Source organism: Oreochromis niloticus, linkage group LG3 (assembly GCF_001858045.2).
Source record: "Oreochromis niloticus isolate F11D_XX linkage group LG3, O_niloticus_UMD_NMBU, whole genome shotgun sequence".
NCBI classification, from domain to species: domain Eukaryota; kingdom Metazoa; phylum Chordata; class Actinopteri; order Cichliformes; family Cichlidae; genus Oreochromis; species Oreochromis niloticus.
In genome coordinates, this window is record NC_031967.2 from 23,352,839 (window position 1) to 23,377,346 (window position 24,508).

General features: G+C 43.8%; 2 protein-coding genes across 13 annotated transcripts in view; one reads left to right on the forward strand and one right to left on the reverse strand.

Moving 5' to 3' along the window:
* The first annotated feature begins 1,623 nt into the window (after window positions 1-1,623).
* mfap3l (microfibril associated protein 3 like) lies at window positions 1,624-10,771 on the forward strand. 5 transcript variants are annotated; one of them, XR_266333.4, is made up of 4 exons: window positions 1,627-2,008; window positions 3,570-3,972; window positions 8,556-9,506; window positions 9,594-10,771. XR_266333.4 is itself a non-coding variant. In XM_003447592.5 (3 exons), exons 2-3 carry the CDS (start codon window positions 3,657-3,659, stop codon window positions 9,440-9,442), a joined length of 1,203 nt encoding a protein of 400 aa, XP_003447640.1. In that variant the 5' UTR covers window positions 1,624-2,145; window positions 3,570-3,656; the 3' UTR covers window positions 9,443-10,735. The 5 variants fall into 5 exon arrangements, 3 of the variants coding, with proteins under 3 accessions (XP_003447640.1, XP_005453211.1, XP_005453210.1); XR_266334.4 differs by having other exon boundaries at window positions 1,629-2,008; window positions 8,556-9,520; window positions 9,833-10,771; XM_003447592.5 differs by having other exon boundaries at window positions 1,624-2,145; window positions 8,556-10,735.
* A 3,030-nt stretch (window positions 10,772-13,801) lies between these two features.
* clcn3 (chloride channel 3) overlaps window positions 13,802-24,508 on the reverse strand; it is a 41,142-nt gene continuing 30,435 nt past the window's right edge. For 5 of the 8 annotated variants that reach the window (XM_003447593.5, XM_005453161.4, XM_005453156.2 and 2 more), the window contains 5 exons: window positions 24,276-24,462; window positions 23,600-23,998; window positions 23,296-23,512; window positions 21,341-21,416; window positions 13,802-16,062 (listed from right to left, as the gene is read on the reverse strand). In XM_003447593.5, the coding sequence (XP_003447641.1) occupies window positions 15,883-16,062; window positions 21,341-21,416; window positions 23,296-23,512; window positions 23,600-23,998; window positions 24,276-24,462 (1,059 nt within the window). In that variant the 3' untranslated portion in view covers window positions 13,802-15,882. Of the gene's footprint in view, window positions 16,063-18,865; window positions 18,904-21,340; window positions 21,417-23,295; window positions 23,513-23,599; window positions 23,999-24,275; window positions 24,463-24,508 lie in introns of all 8 variants that reach the window. The other 3 variants (XM_005453158.4, XM_005453163.4, XM_005453160.4) reach the window with 2 other exon arrangements.

Below are 24,508 nucleotides of genomic sequence, written 5' to 3' on the forward strand. Positions count from 1 at the left end.
ATATATATATATATATATATATATATATATGTATGACAGAACTCCAGCAACACTTGTTGCATAAAGAGCACATTAGTTTGGGAGTCCACCTGAGAGCTGGTCAAGTTCAGGTGAAGTCATGAACAATTCAGCACCGGCTTGTCTTCCTCTTCGTCATTTTTTTCTAAAGCCTGCTCACATAACAGCACCTGCTGACAACAGCAACAACAGGGTCCATCTGTTTAGTGGGAACTGCTTTCTTCTCCTTTGTACAGACTTTCTGCCCCCGCTGTGTTAATATGTGGCAGTCTGAAGTGTTTGTGTACAGCTCAAACATTCATCTGGAAAGGAGGACGGGGTCAGTGAGGTAGCTTTAGATACAAGACTGTTAACATTTAACCCCTCTCACTGCAGTCGTGGATGAAGCGTTCAAATTTGAATGCAAAGATTTCTGTAAATACCAGAGTGGGAATCTGAACAACAACAAGAGCAAGTGAAGAGGTCTCTCTCTGAAAGTGTTTCAGTCAACAGTAACTGTAAAACTGAAGCAGTGCTCCAAATTTCTTTGGTAGGATGTGAAACATTAACACAGAAATGCCTGTTAGCAGGGTGAAAAACCAAAATCATCTCTTAAAGTTACTGTATAAACTATTACTTTAAAAAAACAAACAAACAAACAAACTTTGAAACAATAAAAACAACCTTCCACATAAGCTAAAACTCACACCTCCTCCTAAACCTCCACAGCTTCTATACATAGATGAAGCATTGACTTAATTATTGACTGCCTGCTGAGGTTGTGGCATATAACGTCAATTCCCAACTCGTGCTGTGGCTTCAGGGTCTCCTTTTATCAGGACTGGTAAACAGAATAACAGCATGTACAGGCTGAATGACCCTGGCCCGGTCTAAATTTAGAGCAGCCTTTATTCTGCTTTTAATTGTTTCAAAAGGAAGCTGGCACTGTGATCCACATACAGAGTCTTTTCATTGAACGGCCTTTTAGCTTGAGTGTCTTTTCACCACAACCCATTTACCTCTTACTATAGGCCTACGCTGTAATGCAGACATGCACAAAATAACCTACTTAGTGTGCCATGCTATTAAATGCCACAAGGCTTTATGTGAGCGAGGTTATCAGTCTTTTGCACTGGGAAGCTGCTCAGACCTTACTTCTGTCTTCATGGGAGTCTGGAGGCCGGGCTGCACAAACATGCAACAGTTATAGCCTGTGTGAGGAAGGATAAACCAGGCTCCGGCACTGATGCTCACAGCTGTGTTATGCACTGAAGCTTCCATTTAATATCTTACCTCGTGTGTCTAGGTTTGTCTGATCTATCTGAAAGTAAACCATGTAAACACAAATAGCATTTTAAATGAGGCCAGGATGCTTAGTTTTTAATTAAATTAAAAAACATCTGCATTTTTTTAAACCTGTTTTTGTGAGTTTGGGATTTAACTTGTCAAGTTAACATAATTCCTAAAACTTCCCTTCCTGATGTAAGCTTTAAAGCTGCTAATAAACCAACCAGAAAGCATAAGAGGTCACTTGAAAGCGTTCCAGAAAGCAGGTTTAGTGATGGTTTGGATAAGTTGAAAGTATCGGCATTGGTATCGGCAGTACTGGCCCTGTATTTACTCGGTATTGGATTGATACCAAAATTTGCAGTATTGCATAGCACCGGTATTTGTTCGTGTGTTGCCTTTTTTCCACCCTCTGCGCACCCACGTGATCAAAAATCAAGCAATGAATGTTAAAATGGATTAAGTTATAGAAACCATGTCACAAATATTCTTTTATTGTATAAAGTGAGAATTCGGTTTGAGTCTGGCAGCCATCTGTGGAGGCAGGGCAACCCAAGCAACCGGGAGACGTTGCCTCCCTCCGTGCCTTGAAGCAGCTTAGTCGTCGTTTGCAGAGCGGGCTGTCAGCGGTCCGATGAGGAGGAGGACGATGATGCCCGAGGAGAAATAGCACAGCGATAACCACCGACTATGGTAGTTTCTACCAACAGCGTCCGACCATGATGTGAGTATGAAGCCTGAGTTTTACTAGCGGGGGAGTCGCGGATTTTGACGTTTTTAGGACCCTTTTATCCGCCGCCGCTGCCGTTGTCAACGGTAAGTTGACCGGTTTGCTGGACCGCTTGGCTCTCCGCCGAGGAGGTAACGTTGCCGCATTACCCGGTGTCTTTTCTGCTATTTGTTTCTCCTCTTTTGGTCCAATAACGTTGACTTGATTTAACTGTAGCGACACACGAAATGAACCCTCGTTACAGTCCTGTGTAAACAGTCTGCGGTGGCACAGTTCTGGAAGGGTCCCCATAGATATAAATGCTGTCCAGCACGTAGCCGGGTCCCACGCCCTTGTTTTATTTTATTTTCTCCCCGAGCACAGTTTAAAATCTTAACAGCTCAACCACGCATGACTAATATCCGCATTTACATATCTATATTCTACCTAATTGATAAAATAATGTAGGGTAATGCTATTTTCGTCGGAGGGACTTTACGTCTGACAGCGGAAAATAGCCGGAGCCCACACACAGCCCCGTTATGTGGCAGCCTCCCTTTGTTTTCATACTAATCGAGCCTAAAGATGCGGCTGTAACACAAAGCAAGGCTGCCTATACGGATAAAACGTTAAAAAGAACATTGTTAATCCTAGTTATATTTAAGCTGTACTATGTGCATTGTTTCTGTCTGATGTAACACTAACAGCCTTTAGCTGGGAATATTAGCTCGATGTCAGCCTCAGACTAGCACAAATGCTGCCGTTTGATGTTGTTAACTTTGAAGTCTATGAATGAACATCGCATTTAACGGTGTTTTCGTGTAGATTTCTTTGTGACTGGCTCAGATGCGGATGCAGTTTCTTGTAGTGAAAGCTGATTGAACAGTAGATACCGTTAACCCTGCTAGACATTAAGGAAATGGGCGATTAGTGTAATAGTGTAGCGGCAGTGGTCAAAAATGTGGTGTTTACCGGAATAAGAACACAGTGTAGGGGAAGTAACTGCGAGGTTGTAGGGTTAAGATTGTCACTTTAAATCTAGTTAAATAAACAGATGACAGCTGCAGGTTATTAAACATGGAGAGCTGCTGCGTTTCTTCATAGTGTATATAAAATAAAGTGCCGGGCCACACCTCTTAATCTTTGAATTCAGGTGGTTAAAATCAACCCTGAGTGGTGTTATTGCAGCGTGGAAGCCTTTAGGAACCACAGCAATTCATCCACAAAGTCCTAGACCACATACAGTTACAGAGTGGGGTCGCTGAGTGCAGAGGGATGTGGCATAGGCATTAACATCAGCACAAAAACTCTGCACTGGGAGCTTGAAGGCCAAGGAGCTCTTGTAGGAGCAATGTGCAGGTGGCCCAGTACTTTTGTCCATATAGTGTAATTGTAAATTGATACTTTTAGATGTTAGATCTTTGTGTAAACAAAATTCAAATGTAAAAACGTAATCCTGTCTCACAGAAGTGTAATAACCTATAGTTGGAGTTCTAGTTATCGAAACGTCTGATTACTATTAGTTTGTTCCTGGGCTGTCTCTGATTATTACATGCCCCTCACTTTCTTGCTTCAGTGAGATGCTTCATGGACCTGAGCTGAATACCAAATTACCCTCAATCATCAAGAGATAGCCAGTTTGCACGATGGAGGCCCTGGAGGAATGACAGAGTCTCTTCCCCCTTGGGTAGCAAACCTTCAGCTGGAGAAAATGAACTGGGCCGGTGGATTCGTTTTTCTGGTCCTGGTGTTCTTCATCACCTCACAAACTGCCGGGGCCTCACAGCTTAACGCAGATGGAAACTACACGGAAACCGGTAACGCGACAGACGGAGGATCTGTCCCTGCTGTGTTCACAAGCGTGAGCCAGATAATTGCCCGAGAGGGGAGCTGCGCACTGATTGATTGCAATGTCACTGGAGACCCATTCCCTAGTGTTCAGTGGTTCAACTCCCACGGTCACCGAGTGGACACGAGCGGTGAGATAGACTTTTTTTTAAAATTATAAACCTGGTTTCCTGCTCTCATAGAACGGTTTATTAGCAGCACAAGCAGAGAGGTGTCAGGTTTGTTGTTTGCTATTAACAGCTTATGAAACTTCAGAGACATTTAGGTTATTTCATTTATTTTTTTTAATAATTCCTATTTAACATTTAAACAGTTGAAGTCATATAAAAGCAAACCAAAAAACCTGAGATATGGGGGTAATTCTTACTCTTTTAACTGACATGTTTTCCAACACATTTTACAAACTCAATGCATCACTTCCAGTCCCAAATCAAAGGTCCACTTTCCCATTATAAAATGATCACATTACATTAAAGCAGCCCACTGAAATGAGTGGTTCCTGACTGTTGTTCTTTTTGCAGTGACATTTTTATTTACTTACAGCATCATTATTGTTACCACACGAGTTTAGGGTGATTTTCTTAATTGGAGTAAGTTAATCGGGACTTAGAAATCAGCATAAACACTACAGGTTTCCCCCCACGGGAACTTGTGCTGTGGGCTTTAAACATACTGACCAGTCATCATAAGAATCTAAAGACCAAAGAAGAAGTGTTGCTAGCTCTGTATTCAACGAGGAGTCTGACTTGTGTTCCTGAGGGGATTGTGGCTCAATTATTCTCCATTTTGTCTGGCAGCAGTGATTATTCTTTCTCTGATGGATGGTCTGTGTCAATTAGATTCAGGAAGCCTTAAACTAGCGATTTTCTTTCGAGCCCACTATCCTTTTGTCTGTGCTTGTGATCTGCCTTAATAGAAACGGGGAGGGAGCGGTGGTTTGTTGTTTTCCTGAGCCGACCTGTTGAAACCTGCTGTTGAGAGCGAGAGAAAGAGAAGCCGCAGTTGTTATTATGACCTACAAACCCAGAACTGCGTCTGTACCCGTCACTCAGCTTTTCCCTTGGGTTACACTCAGGAATATAATTAGGGGCAGATAGATTTTCCCATAGCTGGCAGTACTTCACTGAGCAATAAACGGAGCAGAGTTACTAACCTGGAGCCTGTAAAACGAAGCCAGTTCATCATACCCAGCACATCTTTCTGTTATCAGGTCTCACTTACTGTAACGTTACCAGTCAAGCTGTCACGAGAAGCTGGTTATCGACTCGATAAGTCTACCCAGGGTTTATCAATCTAGCTGCCAACACTTTCAAATGAAAGAGGGGTGACGTTAGCAGTACCTGGCCAATCAGAAACATGCACAGATCTGCTGGTGAAAGTTCTGTGCATGCTTTTTACAAAGATAAAGATTTAATGCTACATGTTAAACACATGATAATGACTGAAGGGAGCACAGCTGCTGCAGATGTGGGTGTGTGAGAGGAAAAGGGCTGTATGAATGTGTGTGTCTGGCTTCATCAAAGGATGAGCGAAGGTCCAAATGTACATATGTGTCCTGTTTTGTGAGCATATGTTAAGGTTCAAAGAAAAAAAACTGTTTTCAAATAATTGACAATGAAGAAAGAATATCCAGAAACAATAGCAACTTTTAGACCCAATTTAGTATCCCTCAGCGCTAAGATCTGAGGGATACTCCAGGAATAGTGCCTTTCCATAGAGCTGATTGGTCAGTAGTTTTGTATCTGTTGATCTCTTATTTTGAACAGAGCCTACTTGGGAGCAGGTGGCGTGTGCAGCATGAGTAAAACACCCAAGGTTAACCCTGAAGTTCCCTCGATAAGCCCCATATCCTGCTTGGCAGCACAGGTCTCTGCGGTTTGTTAACTCGTAGTACTCGGCAGCACATCAGTCATTTTATAATCCGGTGGTGGTGATAAAATTAGAAATGCTCTCCTCCACATGAAAACGGCGGATGGGCGGGACACTGTTTGCCGGCCAGGCTACATTTCCTGAATGCCCATTCATCCTTCTCCTCCGGAGGATAGCAGTGTGGGAAATTGATCGTGATTGAGGAGTAGAAAGCAGCAGAAGTTGTTTTTAGACTTCATACTGCAGATTTGTAAAAGCCCTCTGCGATTTCTGTCCATCTCTTGCTCCCACACAGTAGAGACAGCAAGTAGCTGGGGAGGAGATGGATTCACTAAAATGTTGCTCTGTGGGGGAAATATGCAGCAAAGAGGGTCGTTAAAAACAATTTTCAGCCAAAGGTAGAAAATGGCAGTAACTCAGGGATGTTAACTGGAATCATCTGTCTGTAGAAAGACTGCAGAGCGACTGGAACGCACCTGCGCTGTGCTGCACTGCAAAACCTTATCAAAGAAGCATCTCCTAAGCTGAGCTCAGCACAAAGATTGGAATCAGGTTGAAACAACAAACGTTGTTTGGTCTGAAAGTAACAATATCTCCACCAGCACCTCTGCAGCCCAGTCAGCAACATGCTTACACATGTTCATACAACGCCTCATTCTATACGCTTTGGTCTACCTCACATCCACGGTCAGTTAATACTCACTGATTAACCTGGCATTACAGGTGGGCGATATACTCGAAGTCATATCATGTGTCAGTGGAATTTATGATATTTCTGATGATATAGGAGAAGAAAAAACACTGTACGGTAACAGCATTATGGATCAGTAGGAGTGACACAGTACAAGTTTAAATGTAAGCACACAAATATAACACAGCTGCTTAATGCTTTAATTGTTATTATTAATAATCTAAATCTGTAACGCATCAGGAGCTGCACAATATTGTCACATAAAAATGAAATTGATATTTTCTGCCTGGGATGTTTCCACCTAGTAACTGTAACTTTCATCCACCATTTGTCATATGGAGTGCAGCTAGCAAGTACTAAAGGAAAGCATATCCTTGTTACGCTTAATGGTGGGTTATTATTATTATTTCTTTTATTTATTTATCTTCGCCTTAAGTTGTAAAACAAGTTTCCACCTTCAGTGAACACAGTTTTCTTCCAAGTATTCTGCTGTGTTGGAAGAGGTTGAAACAACTCCCTCTGATCTGATTGTTTTCATGATGAGTGCTGTACGCACTAGAGAGCATAACCACCTAGAGCTGCTGTGACAATGAAGTCATCATGTGGTATTTTATATCACTTAGAAATGTATACAGGTATTGACAACGTGGTATGTGGTACCTCCCTAACAACCATGTCTTTGGACTGTGAGAGGAAGCCGTCCGCTTCTCTGTCACTCACTAGAATAGCTCATGAGGGTGACAACAGCATGCATCGAGTGCTTTTTCTACTCTTCCTTTAAACCACACACAGGTGTTAACAGCACCACACTGACTGCAGGCAGTTTCTCAGCTAAAACAGCCACTTGACTATTCTAATGAGAACTGATACATAACCAGCAGGCTACACACACACACCCTGTATGAATGACTCTGCCATGGATTTGACTGTAAACCACATTTTAATTAGACACCTCTCGAGTTACCTCCGGTGCTGCCTGACAGGTGCTGTTAGTTGTCTGTCACCACAACTGGTGGCCAACCCTGTGATGGAGGTGTGTTATCAAATGTAGGCTAGCAGGGAACCAAACTTTATAGATGACGTCATTACCCGCTTCTAAAGGAACCACAATAATCCAAGAGTTTGTAGCTCTACTTGTAATCAGATCGTTTGTGTGCCGATCAGTGCTGGAAACCCCAGCACACCGAGACATGTTTAAATATTGAAAGCATGGCAGGAACACTAAGGTCACTTCTGCCCTGTGCTCACACGCACATATGCAAACCACATGTTACCCTAAAATGAGTCAGCTCATTTATCTCATTAACATGCAGCACTGTTGAATTCGGTATAGAGCTGAATAAGAGAGTGCCGATGCTTTCAAGGACTTTCTGTACAGTAACAGGACAGGCATGAAGATAAAACGGCGTGTTTTTCCTGAGCGGACGGATTCTAAAACGCAGAGAGAGAAAGGAGAAAAAAAACAGAGTGCTCCTCTTCAAAAGCAGCAGCTGCAGAAACACAGCTGAGGAGAGGTTACAGCAGACTCGCAGAGCAGGGAGACTGATGCATTAAGAGGATTTTCAGGGTTTAAACTCTGACTTCAGTAGGCCGTGTTGTACCACTGAGTGGTCATGATTCTAAATCTGGTCAGGATGTCCAGTTTCTGCTAAAACTAATGATGGGATTTTCTTTCTGCATGGTCTAAAATGTTTGGCAACCACGAAGACGTCTCAGTCAGAGCTGCTGTAATAAAATTATTTTTAACCAGATTTGTTGATTGGGATTTAGTTTACTCAAACATAACAAACATCATATTCTTATTAAATGATAGAAGATAAAAATGTCTACATTTCTGTCAAACAAGGTAACAGAGTCATTGCCTTGAATAGACAAAGACCATTTGTGCCCATAAGTCACTCCTCAGAGGCTCAGTGTGGGCCAGGAAAAATCTCATGTTGTTGGCTCAGTCGGTTAGGATAACACAGCCACGACCAAAATAACTTCCAAGGAACAGAATCTGCACGTTAACAGGGAAAACCAGCAGCAGTGACATAGTCAAATCCTCCAAATGCATTTCAAACTGATGGGCCACAAAAACAAAAATCCTGCTTCTTTAAATGTGTTTTTATTGGTCCGTGTTTTACACATTCGTGACCTTCTCTGTGTCTGCAGGAGGGAAGTGGTCGCTGCTCGACAATGGTGTCCTCAACATCACTGGCATTGAGTTCGCAGACCGCGGGAAGTACACCTGCATGGCATCCAATGCGTATGGCAGCTCCAACTGCACGGTGACGCTGCGCGTGGTGTTCACCAACGGCGACATGGGCGTGTACTACATGGTGGTGTGCCTGGTCACCTTCACCATCATCATGATCTTGAACGTCACGCGCCTCTGCATGATGAGCAGCCACCTGAAGAAGACGGAGAAAGCCATCAACGAGTTCTTCCGCACCGAAGGCGCAGAGAAGCTGCAGAAGGCCTTCGAGATCGCCAAGAGGATCCCCATCATCACCTCGGCCAAGACGCTGGAGCTCGCCAAGGTGACGCAGTTCAAGACCATGGAGTTCGCGCGGTACATTGAGGAGCTGGCCCGGAGCATCCCGCTGCCCCCGCTCATCATGAACTGCCGCACCTTCATGGAGGAGATCCTGGAGGTGGTGGGGGTGGAGGAAATGAGGCACACTTTCCTCAGGCAGGCTCCCGAAGGACGCCGGCTCGCCTCCATCAGTGTGAGAGACGTCTTCACAATCCTGCAGGAGAGGGAGCGGGGACGCAGCGAGTCACCCGCCGCCGATTCCGACAACTCCTCTGACCACGAGCAGCCGCAGCACATCGCCATCCAGGTGTCGGTCCACCCACCAGTCGTTGTCGGCGAGTACAGCGAGGAAGCCGCAGAGCAGCCAGAGGCTACAGCGTCCTCGTCCTCATCCCCATCCCCGCCACCGCCTTCTCTTCACCACAACGAGCAGCCCGAGGACACCGAGCAGGCCGCTGCCGCCGACGAACCGGTGGCAAGCCAGACCCCCACATGCCAGGTGTTCTACGAGAGCCACGTGTGACGAACTGTGGCGAGCTCCGGAGAGACGATACGTTACCCTGCTATGCATTTCCACTTGAAAAAAGGTCCATAAACATTTGTAAGTTCGCATTTTGAAGAGAAACAATCAGTTTTATTTATCGTTTGTGAACAATCTCTCTAAACCTCTGCAGGCTCATCTACTGAAAATAAATCAAAAGGAGACTCTGTCACTCTGGATGCTTGAATGTACCCGGGCGGAGGAATATCAGTGTAAATGTAACAAGCAAAGCATTGTAAACGGGCATTTCCTGTGTTTTTATTTGAAGAGTTGTGGGGATTTTTCAGTTGGTAGTTTCTTACAATGCTAGGGGTTTTTAACACCATACTTCAGAAATCTGCCTCAAGCTGCTCTGCGTGCTCTTGTTTTCAGATTGTGAAAGCGAGCTTCCTAGATCCACTCCAGAATTCACGTCCAGCTACTGTCACAGCCTACAGATGCATGCCGGACTCGAGGAGCAATAGCCGACAGTCCGACTGCTTACTCATGATTGTACAGCTCTCTGCATCTCTAAAAACATGAAAGTAAGCCAGGAGAGAGAGCACACACACACTGGGTGGAGCTTAGATCTGTTTCTTATGAAATACTTTGAGTATTTTTATTATTACTGCCCATTTTGTGGTGTGATTTTTGTTTCTTAAGTCATTTTTATCTTCTTCCTAAGACTGGTGTCTTGTTTTCGCTTGAGTAGAGAAGAGCAGCTTTGCTTCCTTTGTGATTTTATTTTGACTCCTGACCCGATTTCCATGTCTTGCTTCTGCAGAAGCTTTACAGTACAGCTGTATTTCTGCTGCATGTGGGGATGTTAGACATCTTTCTCTGGGACTGAGAGGACTCTTTTTGTTTGGCCCTTTGCTTGGCTTACAGTCCAGTCTGTGGCAGAGATGAGTGGGCGATGTTCTGCTTCTTCTGGTGCTCTTGAGATGCCTCTCTTTTGTAGTGGAATAAAATGAAAGTGCTGTGCTTAAAATGATTCCACAGTTTGGTCTGATGTCTTTTGTCATTATCAGTCATGAAGTTGGCATATTAAATGGAACTTATTATGCTCATTTCCAGCTATTAGAGCAGCTTTGCATGATTCACAGTTTAAAATAATCATTTATCTTATGAAGACCCCCCCCGTGTGCAACCCTGTATGAAATAAGCCATTATTAGCTCCTCTCCATTTACACCAGTAGTTCTCAGACTACTTCTGGTGTTTGTGTTTTTTTCCCAACAAGCAAAAGGTTCCTGGTTCAGTTGTAGGAGGAGACAAATATCTTCGGGGTTGTATCAGGAAGAGCATCCAGTGTAAAATGAAAAAAACAAAAACATGGAGCTGTGGTGACCTCTTGTGAAAAAATGGAACAGTCATCTTACTTCTGATTGGCTGAGAGAGGAAAGCTAAAACATCAAGTGGCTGCAACTATGCCCTTTAATAATACTAACAAGGCTTATTTTGAGCTGTGACTCATGCAAAGCTACTCTAGTAGAATCCAAGAATAAAAATATAAGGTGGAAGTGGGAGTAACGGGCCTCCTTTAAAAGCTGAATAAAGACAAAAAGGATGAAAAAAAACAAAGTTATTGAAGTTTCGGTCCTTTTATTCTTTTTCACTGCAGTCCAATTACAAACCATTCAAGGTCTGTGCTTTTTCCTCAAATTGAAATGGTATGTTCCCGAAGGCATTCATGTGAGGGCCGTTAATAATGCAAGTTAGACCTTTTTGTGTAATGGCTGTGGTAGCCATGGCTACGAGGCTGTGCCAGACACGGAGGTGATGGAGGAAACATCTCCTGAGAAGAGAAAAAATAAAATAAGTGTCATTTCTTTCAGGATGCAGGTGAACAGCAGCATCTTTTCATTCAAATCACAACAACAAACCCAGAAACTGAGAAGCTGCACACAATGTTCACACTGCTAATCCGATGATAATATGGCTTTTGGTGAGAAAGCCCTGTTTGTTTTTTAATCTGCAAGAGGATCAGACGCTGTTTTGTGAGTATAGGTGAACAGGGAAAGGACAGAGCCATGAATGATAGATGCGTAAGTGGATCTGAGGAGACGTGGATCGCTGTCACGTCTCTGAGACACTCTGACAGCAGGGACTGCTCACAGAAGCTGGGTCATCGCTGGGAACCTGAACCTCTCAAACCCGATCCCGTTCATGCGTCTGGGACAACATTATAAGACTTCCTGTCTGCACTAATTAGCTTCTGCTAGTCTGAGGACAAGAGCTAAATCAAAGTACAGTGCGAATAAACAAATGTCTCGATCTGAGAGAAGTCCTTTCTGTTTCAGCAGCAGGCTGTTGCATTACATCTAAAGGGAACCTCAGATGGCGCTTCAGTAAGATACAGAGTTGATTTTAGACTTGAAATCCTTTTTTTAAACATCACACAAAAAGCAATATCTGTCATGTGTCAGATTTCTTGCAATATGACTGAGCAGTTGTTGAGAAAGCTGCAACCACAGAGATTATTAGGAGGAGACACTGAATGAGAGAGAAGATGTGTTTTATACTGTCTATGCACACAAATCATCAGTAGAAGAATCATCAGTGGAGACCTATTAGCTGCCTGTTCCGTCCTGACACACACACACACACACACACAGTGTCAGCGTGTCCTTGGAGGAAAGTGGGGTAAGATGAGCCAGTGGGTAAGTAGATCCACCCTAAATTTAGGTGGCATTTCCTGTTTCAACTGGCTCTGGAGGAAGAACCTGATGAAGTGGATGACATTCTTTTTTAAACAAGATTTTCTTTACATCATCAGTTTTACATCAAACACTGCTTTTATATTAGATTATATAAAGTTATACCACATGTGCCGGTGTGTCAACAATGTGGCAAATTATGGCTGTGGAGCAACATGAGAACAGAGAGTGAGTGTGTGCCTATCCCTGCTAATGTTTCTAAGTGCCCGACCAATAAACAACATGCAAAGCAGGGTGGAGAGTATTTGCACGGCATTTGACTACAAACAATAATGAAATCCTTAAAACGTTTACAGGGAGTGATAGTTCGGTCTGCAGGTTCTTCCTCTGGCAAACACCACAAGATTGCAACCACAACTCCAAAGAAAACCTGATGACCTGAAATACAAAGCAGCTGTTACTTGAAAGGAAAAGAGACAGCAAATTAATAGTTACACTCACTGGACAATTTATTAGGTACCTTCATGGTCCATGTTGACATGACAGCATCACATGTCTATGATTTGAATCTCCTCTTCCTCCACATCTCAAAGCTGCTCTTTTAGACTGAGATCTGGTGACTGTGGAGGTCGTTTCAGTTCAGTGAACTCATTGTCATGTTAAAGAAATCAGTTTGATCTGAGCTTTCTGACATGGTGTGTTATCCTGCTCGAAGCAGCCATCAGATGGTGCACTGTGGTCATAAAGGGATTGACATGACTGGCATTAATACTCAGGCAGGCTGTGGTTTTTAAATGATGCCCAGTTGGTACTGAGGGGCTCAAAGTGTGCCAAGAAAATATCCCCAACACCATTATACCACCACCAGCCTGAACTGTTGATACAAGGCAGGATGGATCCACACCTTCATGCAGTTGACACCAACTTCTAATGCTACCATCTGAAAGTTCCAGAGACTCATCAGACCAGACACCATCTATTGTTGTCCAATGTTGGTGAACCTCTGAACTGTGGCCTCAGTTTCCTGATCTTAGCTGACATCAGCGGCAGCTGGTGTGGTCTTCTGCTGCTGAAGCCCATCTGCTTCAAGATTCAACATTCAGAGATGCTCTTCTGCATCTTCTACTCTGGTTGTAACAATAGTTATTTGAGTTACTGCTGCCTGCCTTTCAGCTTGAAGCAGTCTGGCCAAAATAAAATCCTCCAGAAAACTGCTGCTCACTGGATATTTTCCCGATCACAAACCAGAGAGATGTCTGTGTGGGGAAAATCCCAGCAGTTTCTGTGACATTTAGACCAGCGTCAGTTTAAACTTCAGTAGGTCGTCTTGATCATGTCTATATGAATAAATGTATTGAGCTGGTGCCATGTGATTGGCTGATTAGATTTAGATTTACAAGCAGTTGATCAGGTGTTCCTAATGAAGGTAAAAGCTTTCCATTGGACCTGGTAACCTGTCAGTCAACAGGTGATGGATTTGTATTTTATAGAGCACCTTTTTCTTTTTTGTAAGAATGAGTTTCTATCTTAATGAAAAGGGTAAATAAACTGTGTCTCCGTGGAAACTATAAAGTTTTCTGAAAAGTGTGTCTGATTCTAAAATCGAGGAATTTTGTGAGCTTCATGAGAGCTAACAAGTGGAGCTTAACAGCCTGACAACAAGCAAAACCTGCCGAGAGAACAAATCACGCATCAGTCCACGTGTGCAACTTGAATCTTTTTTTTTTAATTTAAAACAAATTTTAATCTTTACAGGTTTTATTTTTAATATACAATCAAACAATTGTTGTAATCATACATGAAATTCATTATAGTAATGCACAACTCTATCCAGACTACCCATAAATAAAAAAAAGAAACAAAAAAAAAAAGAAAAAAAGGAAAAACATCGAGATCAGTATGAAACACAACGTTAGGCAACACCACAGGTAACAAAGACGATGCTCTGCCGCTTCCTGTCACACCACAGCAGGACAGTCACTGCAACGCAAAGACGGACACAGGAACACACACACACCTCACTTCATTTCCCTTCATCGAGTGATGACGTTTGATTTTAAAAAAAAGAAAAAAAAAGAGAGGGAGCAGAGAGATCGGGGTGTGAAAAGCCTAAACAAAAAACAAAAAAACAAAACTTGTGCCAGGCACTTGGCAGACGGGAGAAAAGAAAGAAACCTGGTGTGATTGAAAGTGGTGGACAGCTGCAGCCAGATGTTCTGCAGTTTCATTCTTTTCAATTCTCTTCAACCTTGAAAACAACGCGGGGCAAAAAGCAAGCTTCATCTGAGGCGTTAATGATATGTCTGACCCAACAAATACGTGTGGATTTAAGGTGGCGGCAGCTTTGGATCAGAGCACAAACTCTATATAAAAATCTCTCAAACTCCAACACTGTAGTGCAGATAAAGTTTTATGTTTAATGACCGTCTGCTGGCTTCATCTTCTAAAACGTGAGGATTTACAGCTTCACAGGCTCTGAATGTTGGGACAAAGCACGTTTATTAAAGACCTAAAAGGAGGTTTAAACCAAACACTGAGAATCTGTGGATCAAAACATCAATCACAGAGTGCTGATCAGTCGATCTCTCTTTCTGTCAGTCTTTGTTACGTAAATGAGTTTGGAGTGTTAAACACCACCTGTGGGGGCTCAGACGATCAACTTTTATATATTCTATAATTATTAAAGGTGGGCTGAAGGTACAGGAGACGTGTTAGTGATGAGGTTACTGATCACTTAAAGCAGACTTTGGAAATGATTGGAGAGCAATAATCTAAAGGTCACATGGGGAGAAACAAACTGCGATTCCACAAAACTCAACCTTTTTCCTTTTTTCCTTCCTTTTCTCTCTTTCTCTCACACTCACTCACACACACACACACACACACACACACACACACACACACACACACACACAGCTAAAACTGGCTCAGAAATGGATGCACAGAGATCTTCACTTCTTCTCTCCTCACTGGGAACACGTTTGTTCTTGAAATACAGTACCGTCCTCCCTTCCTCGCACTCACTCTCTCTCCCTCACAGACACACACACCTTACAGACGTCTCATTTTCACATGACCCAGGGAAGCAGCAGCGTGCCATGATGCGATCACAAGAGGCCGCCGTGTTTTCGGGGTGAGGAGAGTAAGCACATCCCTCACTTCCGATGATAACCTGGCTGGAATGTAGTGGTGCTAACAACAAGCACGCACACGCATGCACACACACACACACACACACACTTCACAGGTAAACAAGGTAATCTTCTGCAGGACGGACAGCTCAGGTGTGCGCGGGGGTGAGGGAAGTGAGTTGTTTTTATGTTGTTTTTTGAAACTTTATTTAAATGAGAGCCTGGAGGCTTCAAGGTCCCTCATCGCGTCCCTCGTCGGCGGTTCATTCTGACCTTTGACCCCAGCCAGGCGGCTTCCACCACAGAGGAGGGAGACAGTACAAAGGGGTGAGGCACGTGTAGAGTGCAAACGGGCGTAGCTGTACAGGTTTAGGGAGTCTTGTGTGTGTGTATGTGTGTGTACAGCATGCATGTGTGAGGTGTCTGCGAGTGCAAAAGTGTGTGTGTAAAAAGTGCATTCCTTGTGTGTGTGCGTGCCTTCGACCCGTGACCTCATCGTGTCCTCGGCAGCCGGACGATGAGAACAAAGTCTCGTGTCATCGTCTTTTCCTCGGGTGGCCAGAAAGTCTCTGGAGGCCTCAGTCAGTCAGTCAGTGAGGTTCAGGGTCTACAGCTGAGAACTAAAAACGAACAAACAAAAACGGGGTCCGAGTGTCAGAGATTGGAGCCGTTCAGGAGGCACACCTCTTCCTCCTCCTCCTCCTCGCTGCCCCCTCCACCCCAGCCGTCCTGGAAAGAGCGGATCAGTTGAACATGATGGACTCTGGATCCTGATTTGCCATTTGAGCCATGTGACGAAGGATATCTTTTTTTGTGATAATACCAAGAAGCCGCCTGCAGAGGGAGACAAAGAGGGACAGAAGCATGAGGAGGTGGTGGTGGTGGTGGTGGTGGCTTGCAGCTGAAGTAAAGCAGGAAACGATAAAAACATCATGTTTTTGTTGGCAAAAACAGAGAATCACATGATTTAATTTTGGCTCTGGTATGAAATATTAATTATATGAATCTGTGTCAGAATGAGGCCAACAAAAGCACGAGTCCCTGAGGAAGCAAAAGTCAGCAGCAGGAGGAGGAAGAGGAAAAAGGCAGGTGAGAAACAGCACCCAGCTTCCCCCGCTTCAGACCCCCGCCACGGCCGTTTGAGATGTTGAGCAAAAGGAGGAGCTGGATCCTTCAGAGGAGACAGGAAGCAGTGAACAGGAGAAAAGTCAGAGGAGCAGAGGAAGAGACGGCGCCACTCACAGGAGTCAGAGAGGACATTTTTATCTTTTTGTCCTTCGCCTTTTCTTTTTATTCAGTCCAATTTAAAGCTTTTGCAGTCAGAACAGACAGCAAACACTACAGTGATGTGCAAAAGTCTTGAGCCAGCCATCATTTCTTTATATTTTGTTTCCAAGCAGTCCGGCTTTCTTATTTTTTAAAGTGCTCTTGAGCAACATTTCTCCAGTCTTTTTGAAGGTCTTTCAAAGACCATTGGATGCTTTTTCACTCATTTTCAGTCCTTGTACCCGACCATTTTCACAGGAATGCTTTGTTTGTTGAGCTGCTTAACACTGGTTCATCCTTTGAGCCTTTTAATGCTTTGATATTTCACAGGTCCATATTGTGTCTACACGTAACTGACAACTTGTATATTTAGACACTTTGTTACTGCCTGTCACAAAAACACATCAATTGTTCCTGTTCTTTAAACCTGTGAGAAATATTTCTTATGTTTGACATTTTTTAAAGTGCTTATTGTAACATCATTTTCACAATACGAAGCCCTGAATGTCTGACAGGTGACAGAGTCCAGGCTGGTAACCCGGGGACAGCGTCACATTTAAGGGCCGTTCACACAGGAAGTGACTCACTTTAAAGCATCACTGGTTGCAGACGGAGAGTCCAAGCTCCAGTTGCCAAGGTAACCCTCTAATCTGTTTACCACTCTGTCATATATCAATCAGCAGTACATTTCACCCTCATTTCTAGTCGATTGCCTCAAAAATCAACTCTCAACAGACCCGCTTTGTGTCACTGGCGGTTATATCGCTCGCATGAAGTCTGTCGTCATGGGTCTGTGGAAATAAACAACATTCTGAATCTAATTTCACTAAAAATTTAATTATTTTTATTTCAGATTGCTAAAAAACTTAATGATGAAGGGTTTGAACTGTGCCAGAAAGTCTACAGCTGTTGAGCCAAAGTTCAGTCATTGTACAGAAAAATGTTCAAAGTCTGTTTTTTAGTGTGAAATTCCACATTTTAGGATTTATTTTCCCTTCCTGGTTGCATTTCTGATTTCTCTTTTCCACAAAACACAGGTAACTTCAAGTTGTGATAAATTACAGCTCATTTCATAATCATATTGCAATAGCGATTTCTGACTCCTGTGATGAACCCACCTCGCTGCACTATGGAGCACTTTCTCTCTGTATGACACTGTAAAGGATTTAGTCAGTCAGCTGAGGTCATTAATGACTAACACGACAGCTCTTTAAACATCGGCGATGCTCCTGCTGACTGCAGTGAGGTCAGGTGCAGAGGGGAAACAGCTGAGAGCAGTGAGAAGAAGCTATGTGACTCCTACAGAGCTCAAATCATGTAGAGCTGGGTCCAAAGAGCTCAGTGTGCTTTGTGTTAATGCAGTCAGGTGACCACGAGGAGTTCATGCATTTACGATTAATCGTGATCTTCAGCTGCGTTTTGATCCTAGAAGGCAAATAACTGAAAGCGAACCCAGGTCTGAGTGGGTGGAGCTGAGGTACCTGTGGAGGGCGGAGGCGTGAAGCAGCAGCCACACAGATCAGACCTGGGGTCCCCTGCTCGCCGATCAGACCGGCAGCAGACGCTCGGGAAGCCAGGTGCAGATCGGAGTGGGTCAGGTGAAGAGTGACCACAATGTTTCCAGTTAAACCAGCAGTGACCTGCCTCAGGCTTCTTTTAATCTCAGGTAAAAATCTGGGCCAGGAAGTGAACGCAGCACCACCTGCACTAACATTACAACACATTAATAATAACGCAGCCTGTAACTGTGCTGTACACCTGATTCTTCTCTGCATGCACAGCAAGCTCATAAATCTGTCTGTGCTGCAGACCATCATTATTCCTCTGCTGCTGAGCATTTATCAGCTGATACACGCATGTGTGTGAGCTCAGTCGTTTCTAACTTCTTACACGGTGGCACCCAAAATACTGAAGCTTCAAAATCTGGAAACAGAAGCAGACAGGTGGTGTAGCTGATGTAGATTATAGATTATTATATCAGCTGGAGCTTATTTATGATTTACTCCAGAGTATATTCTAACACCTTGTCCATGTCTGCTGTGGGCACCACTCAGTTAGAAGGCGGGACACTGCTGGCTCAGAGGAAACATCGGCAGGTTAAAGAACAGGATTAGTAATCACTTCATAAAAGGTCTCATGTGATCATTGCACGCTAGCTACATAAGCTACAGCACTACTGGCACCAGTCAACACAACATCGTCACTCCACCACGCGCACTATCACTACAGGATGAGGGGGAATATGGGAATGAGTCGCATCACTACAGATCGCCCCCCTCCCTCCCTCCCTCCTAACACCCCCCACCCCCTTCAATCTTTAAAAGGACTAAAACAACGGTGGTCCGCTTTCCCAAGGCGGCTAACTACTCGCCCAGTCGTTGTACAGGTGACGGCTCAGATGTCGTCGATCTGTGGAGACCCAGGGGCGGTTGTGGTCGAGAGGGGGAGGAGTTTAAAAAACCAAAAAAACAGGGGGGGGGGGAAAGCAGTCGTTAATGAAGACAGAAAACTTTGGGAGGCTGAACTTGAAATGACTTCTGTTGTGAGAGGGAGATGGGAAACACACAACAGGCTTCACGATTACACGACTGCACACATGCTGAGTGTCTCTGATCACACAGTCAGCCAGAAACACAACAGGGTGCTGTGAGTGAGGGGCTAGCACGAAACAGCTACTGTGTGTACAAATGCAGGTCAATGGGATGAACTCTGCTCTCTGGGAATCTACTGAGCCCCTTTCAGACACCGTCAGCAGCACTCGTCACATGTCTACTAAACTACCGCTTATTTTTAAAAACCAGGAAGTTACTGTTTCGGTTAGTATTTGTGAATTTATGTTAAACGTCTTTGACTGAATAGTGTTGAAAATCTGAAGCCGTGTAAATAAAAATATCCATGAAATGCAAACGAGAGCATCTAAATCTGGATTAGTGATGCAAAAATTGAATAAAATCCATTGTTCTGTTCTGTTTGTGGTATTTACGTTTTAAAACAACATGCCATCATTGTTCATCAGACACCATCACTAGCTCAGCCGCCTGCTTTATAGCCTGTAGTATCTCAGTTATCAGGCACAGTGTTAGTTTATGACTCACTTCTGTTTGCTTACACACTCCATGCAAACTGGAGCTTTTAAGTGATGCGTGTGCATTAACGCACTTTATGGATGCAAACAGTTTTAGGGAGGGCGATGCTCGTTATTTTTACTATTTTAATGGGAGCAGTTTTTTCTAGACTGATCCAACTTTAGTTGAACTCATATATTTAACCGTGTTATCGAGTTTCTTTACTCTGATGCAGGCTCTGGTGGTTTCACTGTTAATGTGTTTAAGGTTAAAGTTGAAGGTTTTGAGTATAAGAGATAAATCAGTATTATTATTGATCAAATCAAGACCCTGATCATGCTATAACTTAGCTCGATGAATCACTTCTGGCTTACTTGCATCTGTGGCCTGCGTCGTAATTTATACTCTTTGCAAACTCCAAGCTAAACACACAGCTAAGTCAAAGTGCAGCAAAAAGGAAGTTCAGGCACTGAATGTAAGTGAGGCAGCTTTATCCATCTGCCACGAGGCTCTGTTCGACTCCAAAAAGCAAAAAAAGTGGAGCCACAGAAAGGGAAGAGAGTCATTTAACTGAAAATAGCCATGCAGCTGAAACACAGTGTGCTTCTTCTTGAGCCAAATCTCAAAGTAATGGAGCTGTAAGCAAAGATAAGCTTTGTTTTCATGTGCAGCTGGTTTTATGCCACAAAGCTGGGCTGTATGACGCAGATAAACTACATGATGACAGATTCTTTACTTTTCTTTTTCAACTGGAGCTTCCTCCATCATCAGAAATCTGTTGTTTTTTTCCTTTTACATCAAGATACAGTCTATTTTTTTTAAACAATTCACACTAACAGTAGCTATTGTTGGCATGACTTTCATGTGCTGGACTAAACCAGAGTTATGACAGTTTTGTGTTTTCTGATTAGTTTCAGCGTCGACTTTTGGCCTCAGTTCATTTTAGTTTGTTGTTTTAGTTTAGTTGTCATTAGTCGTAGCGCTTGGTTTTAATTTTCTGATTGATTAAAATACGGAAGTTGAAATGTCAGCAATAAGATTCAGCATTTTCGCTTGTTTTGTAAGTAAAATTAATAATTTTAGTTCATTCTTTGTGTTTTTTGTTGCTTTTAACCTACTTTTAGTTTTTATTACTAATATCATTAACAATAACCTTGGACTAAACCTTACAAAGGTTATTAGACTTTTTTCTTGAGGTCCAAATCACAAGTTTGATGAAGGCTGTGTTGTTTGTATTAAAGCATGTCTATAAACTCTGTTATCCAGTTTCTCAGACATGCATTAAGCCCAGTTCAGTGAAGGTTTAAGTCTAAGACTGGGCTTAATCCATGCCTGAGGAGCTGAGCCTTTATGTCTGGCCCTTCGTGTGACTCCCGCTGTGTCCAAAAGGGGCTCTGAACTGATGTGGGTGACAGTTCCCATAGAGGTCCAACATTACAGGACCAGCCTAATGCTTCTCTATGTGATGGCTCTGAAACCCCTACAGCTACCAGCGATGAAGATGGAGGTCAGAGTAGTCCGTCTACGCATGTTTGGCTATGACTTCATTAGGGGTGAATCCACAACAAACCAACCCACGAGCAGAAAAGTGCGTGAAGTAAGGAAGAGGGCAGGAAGTCTGGATGTTTTAGCCGGGAACTGCCATCAGCTTTTCACACTACACTTCATGCATCTCCCCCCCACCCTCCCCTAAGAGGCGGAGCCTAAGAGACAGGTGCAAAAAAAAAGTAAAAAAAAAGTGGGGGAACAGATCACGTGTGTAAAGGGGCGGGGCTAGTCACCAGGGGCGGCGATTGCTGCTTGAGCTCCTCCAGATGCTCTAATATATTCTTCTTAGTGATGATGCCCAACACAATCCTGAAACACACACCTGTTACTCAGCAGACTGCCCAAAACAACAACAGACAGACACAGAGAGAACACACAGCAGCAGTACACAATAAACACAACAAAAAACACAACTCAAAACTGCAAAACTAACAAAACTAAACAAGCAAATACAACTAAAGTTATAAATGAATGCAAATGTAATGATAAAAGAATAATGGTTTAATAACTTATAATACGACTGATTCTTCTGTCAACAAATCCCATGAAGAAATCAACGCACAATACACTCATCTGCCACTTTATTAGGTACACCTGTTAGACTGCTCGTAGCAGATTCTCATCCTGGATGTGCAGCAGACAAATCTGCAGCAACTGTGTGAACTTTTCATGTCCACATGGACAAAAATCTCTGAGGAATGTTTCCAGCACCTTGTTGAAGAATTAAAGCAGCTGTGAAGATAAAACTGGGTCAAACCCAGTACTAGCAAGGTGTACCTAATAAAGTGGCTCATGAGTGTAAATCAATCTTTTGTAAGCTGTAAAAAAAAGATTACGTAGAGTATCAGACAGGTGCATTAACTGACTTTAGGTTTATCCAACTCTGCTGTAAGAGTCATTAAGAACCAACATTTATTAGCAGCTAATAATAATCCAACCAACGCATCTAATCCCTTAATCTCTGTAGGATTGCTCAGTCTTTTATAACTACTTATTTTTCAATCATTGTGTAACGTTGTTCTTCATACTTGCTTCTTCATACGTATAAGGGAGGCCTTGTTCCTTACTGTTACAGGAGTGAGTGTTCATACATTTTAAATTATGAGATAAGTGTGTGACTCTGAACCACAAACTCAGCATTCGGTCTGCTCTATGTGCTCACTTCCTGGTTTGTTTTCTCCATTTCGCTCTGTATGACATCACTGAGAGTATATATCACTAATACAGTCATCTCAGGAACTCTGAGCAAAGCCCCTGCTTACCTGCTGTTCAAACCTTCTGTTTAGGAGGGGCAGCCAATCAGAAGGAAGCTGTCTTAAAGGGAGAGGAGCTAAAACAGCTGCCTATACTCAGCTAGATGAAGACCCAGTATCAGATAAATACGGATTATTCTAAACTATTAATCAAGCAAAGCTAATCTAGCAAAGCCCAATAACAATAGAAGGAAAGATCGTAATAAATTTAAATCTTTTAATGATCCTGATCCTCCTTCATGACTGACAGTTTAGGTCTTTTCATGAGATTTGTTGACAACAACAAAAATATGAAAAATAAACAAATAAACAATCATACTAGTGTCATTATTTAAAAAATAAATAAAAGGTTAATCCTAAAAAAGGTAAATGAAACAAATACTGCTGCACAGTTCCTCTCCAGTGATCATCACAGCAAATTAACACAGTCTGTCTTGTAGTTTTAACATCGCACATCTGCAAAGACCCAATCAGACCGGATCTCCTGCAGGCGTCTCCACACATGGACGAGACTTTGGTTTTAAATTAGTTTCACTGAAGGTTTCTCGCAGAGGTAAAAGCTTTAACGTTCCTCCTCAGATTCAGACCGCACATCAGCTCCTCTTACTCTCTATACTCTCACCGCGTGACACCTGTTATGTATTTGTGGTTAGTTTCCGTCAGCAGCTCAGTCTCTCCTGCAGAGGAGACTGTCACTGCTCACCAGGAGGACAAAAGGAGGTGCAGCACAGCGATTAGGCCAGGCCATGCAGATTACAGCATAAATCCAGGGATCCCAGAGCTCATGCAACACCAGACAGTGTGTACGTGTGTGTGTGTGTGTGTGTGTGTGTGTGTTAAGCAATCATTACATCAGAAACAACGATGTGAGACGGATCCACCTTCAGCTCCTACAGCACCTCCTTCCTTCTGAGACACACTCACGACGCACTTACCCGTTGTGAGTAACCAGGCACTGGCGCAGACCCAGCTTCCTGAAGATGTCTACCACGATCTCCATGGGGGTGTGGTCAGTGACGGTGAAGGGGCTCATGTCCAGGATGGAGCGAAGCTTGAGGGGTCGAGGGCTGTCGGCGGGCAGCGTGGGTGCATGCTGGGTGAAGTACACCCTGGAGTTCAGCACAATGCCCTCCTGCTTGCGGCGAGCGTTCTCTGCAGAGATATGAAAAATATTCACTTTACACCATCTTTAAACTCCAGAAGGTCATGGGGGTTCAGGTGTCGTCTCTCCAGTCTTACCTATAGCGATTGTGATGTCTCTGCGCAGAGCGAAGCCCACCAGCCTCTGGGACTCCTTAGACACGATCACAGGGAAACCATTATAACTGGTTTCATTGATAATGCCCTGCAGCTCCTCCACAGTCAGGTCGTCCTGCGTGAGCACTGCCAACGGCGGGTCGTTGCGTCGGGGCCTCATCACCTCCCGGGCCAGCGTGGTGTGCGTGAACTCCTCCTTTGAATCCAGGAAGGGGTATCCGTTCAGGCGGATGTGGGCCTCGTAGATTCCCTCTCGGCCAAATGCGTCGCCCACCCATTTGCTGGTCATCACGGCGGCCATGAGGGGGACGATGTACTCCAGCCCGCCGGTCAGCTCGAACACGATGATGACGAGGGAGACGGTCATACGAGTCACTCCACCTACAGAGGGAGGAAGGAGTGACAGTAACATGCATTAAACTACGACTCCAACTAAACAAGTGTTTATTTCTATAACAGATGAGGCAAAGCTACACATCCCTGATCACATGTTACTCACAGTGAGTAACAGGTTCTGACACAGCCAGTTATTAAAATAGCAGCAGGATATCTCAAAGTCCTTCATATACGCTCATCAACCGCCCCTCGCTGCTGAAACGTGAAGGCTTTGGCACCAACTGGTGGCAAAGCTTAACAATCCCATTATGTGCTGACTCACCCAGGCACGCTGCAGCTCCCACCATAGCATAGAGCCCTGGAGTGATGCAGTCGGCTCCCACCTCGCACCACTCCTTGAACAGGAACCAGTCGTGGTGATAATATGCGAGCTGCTCCATGGCGATGCCGACAATCCGCCCCGCGATCGCCCCAATGGCCATGCTGGGGATGAACAACCCGGACGGTACCTTAGGATGAGAAAGGAACATGTTTTAGTGCTGATGAAGAATCGCA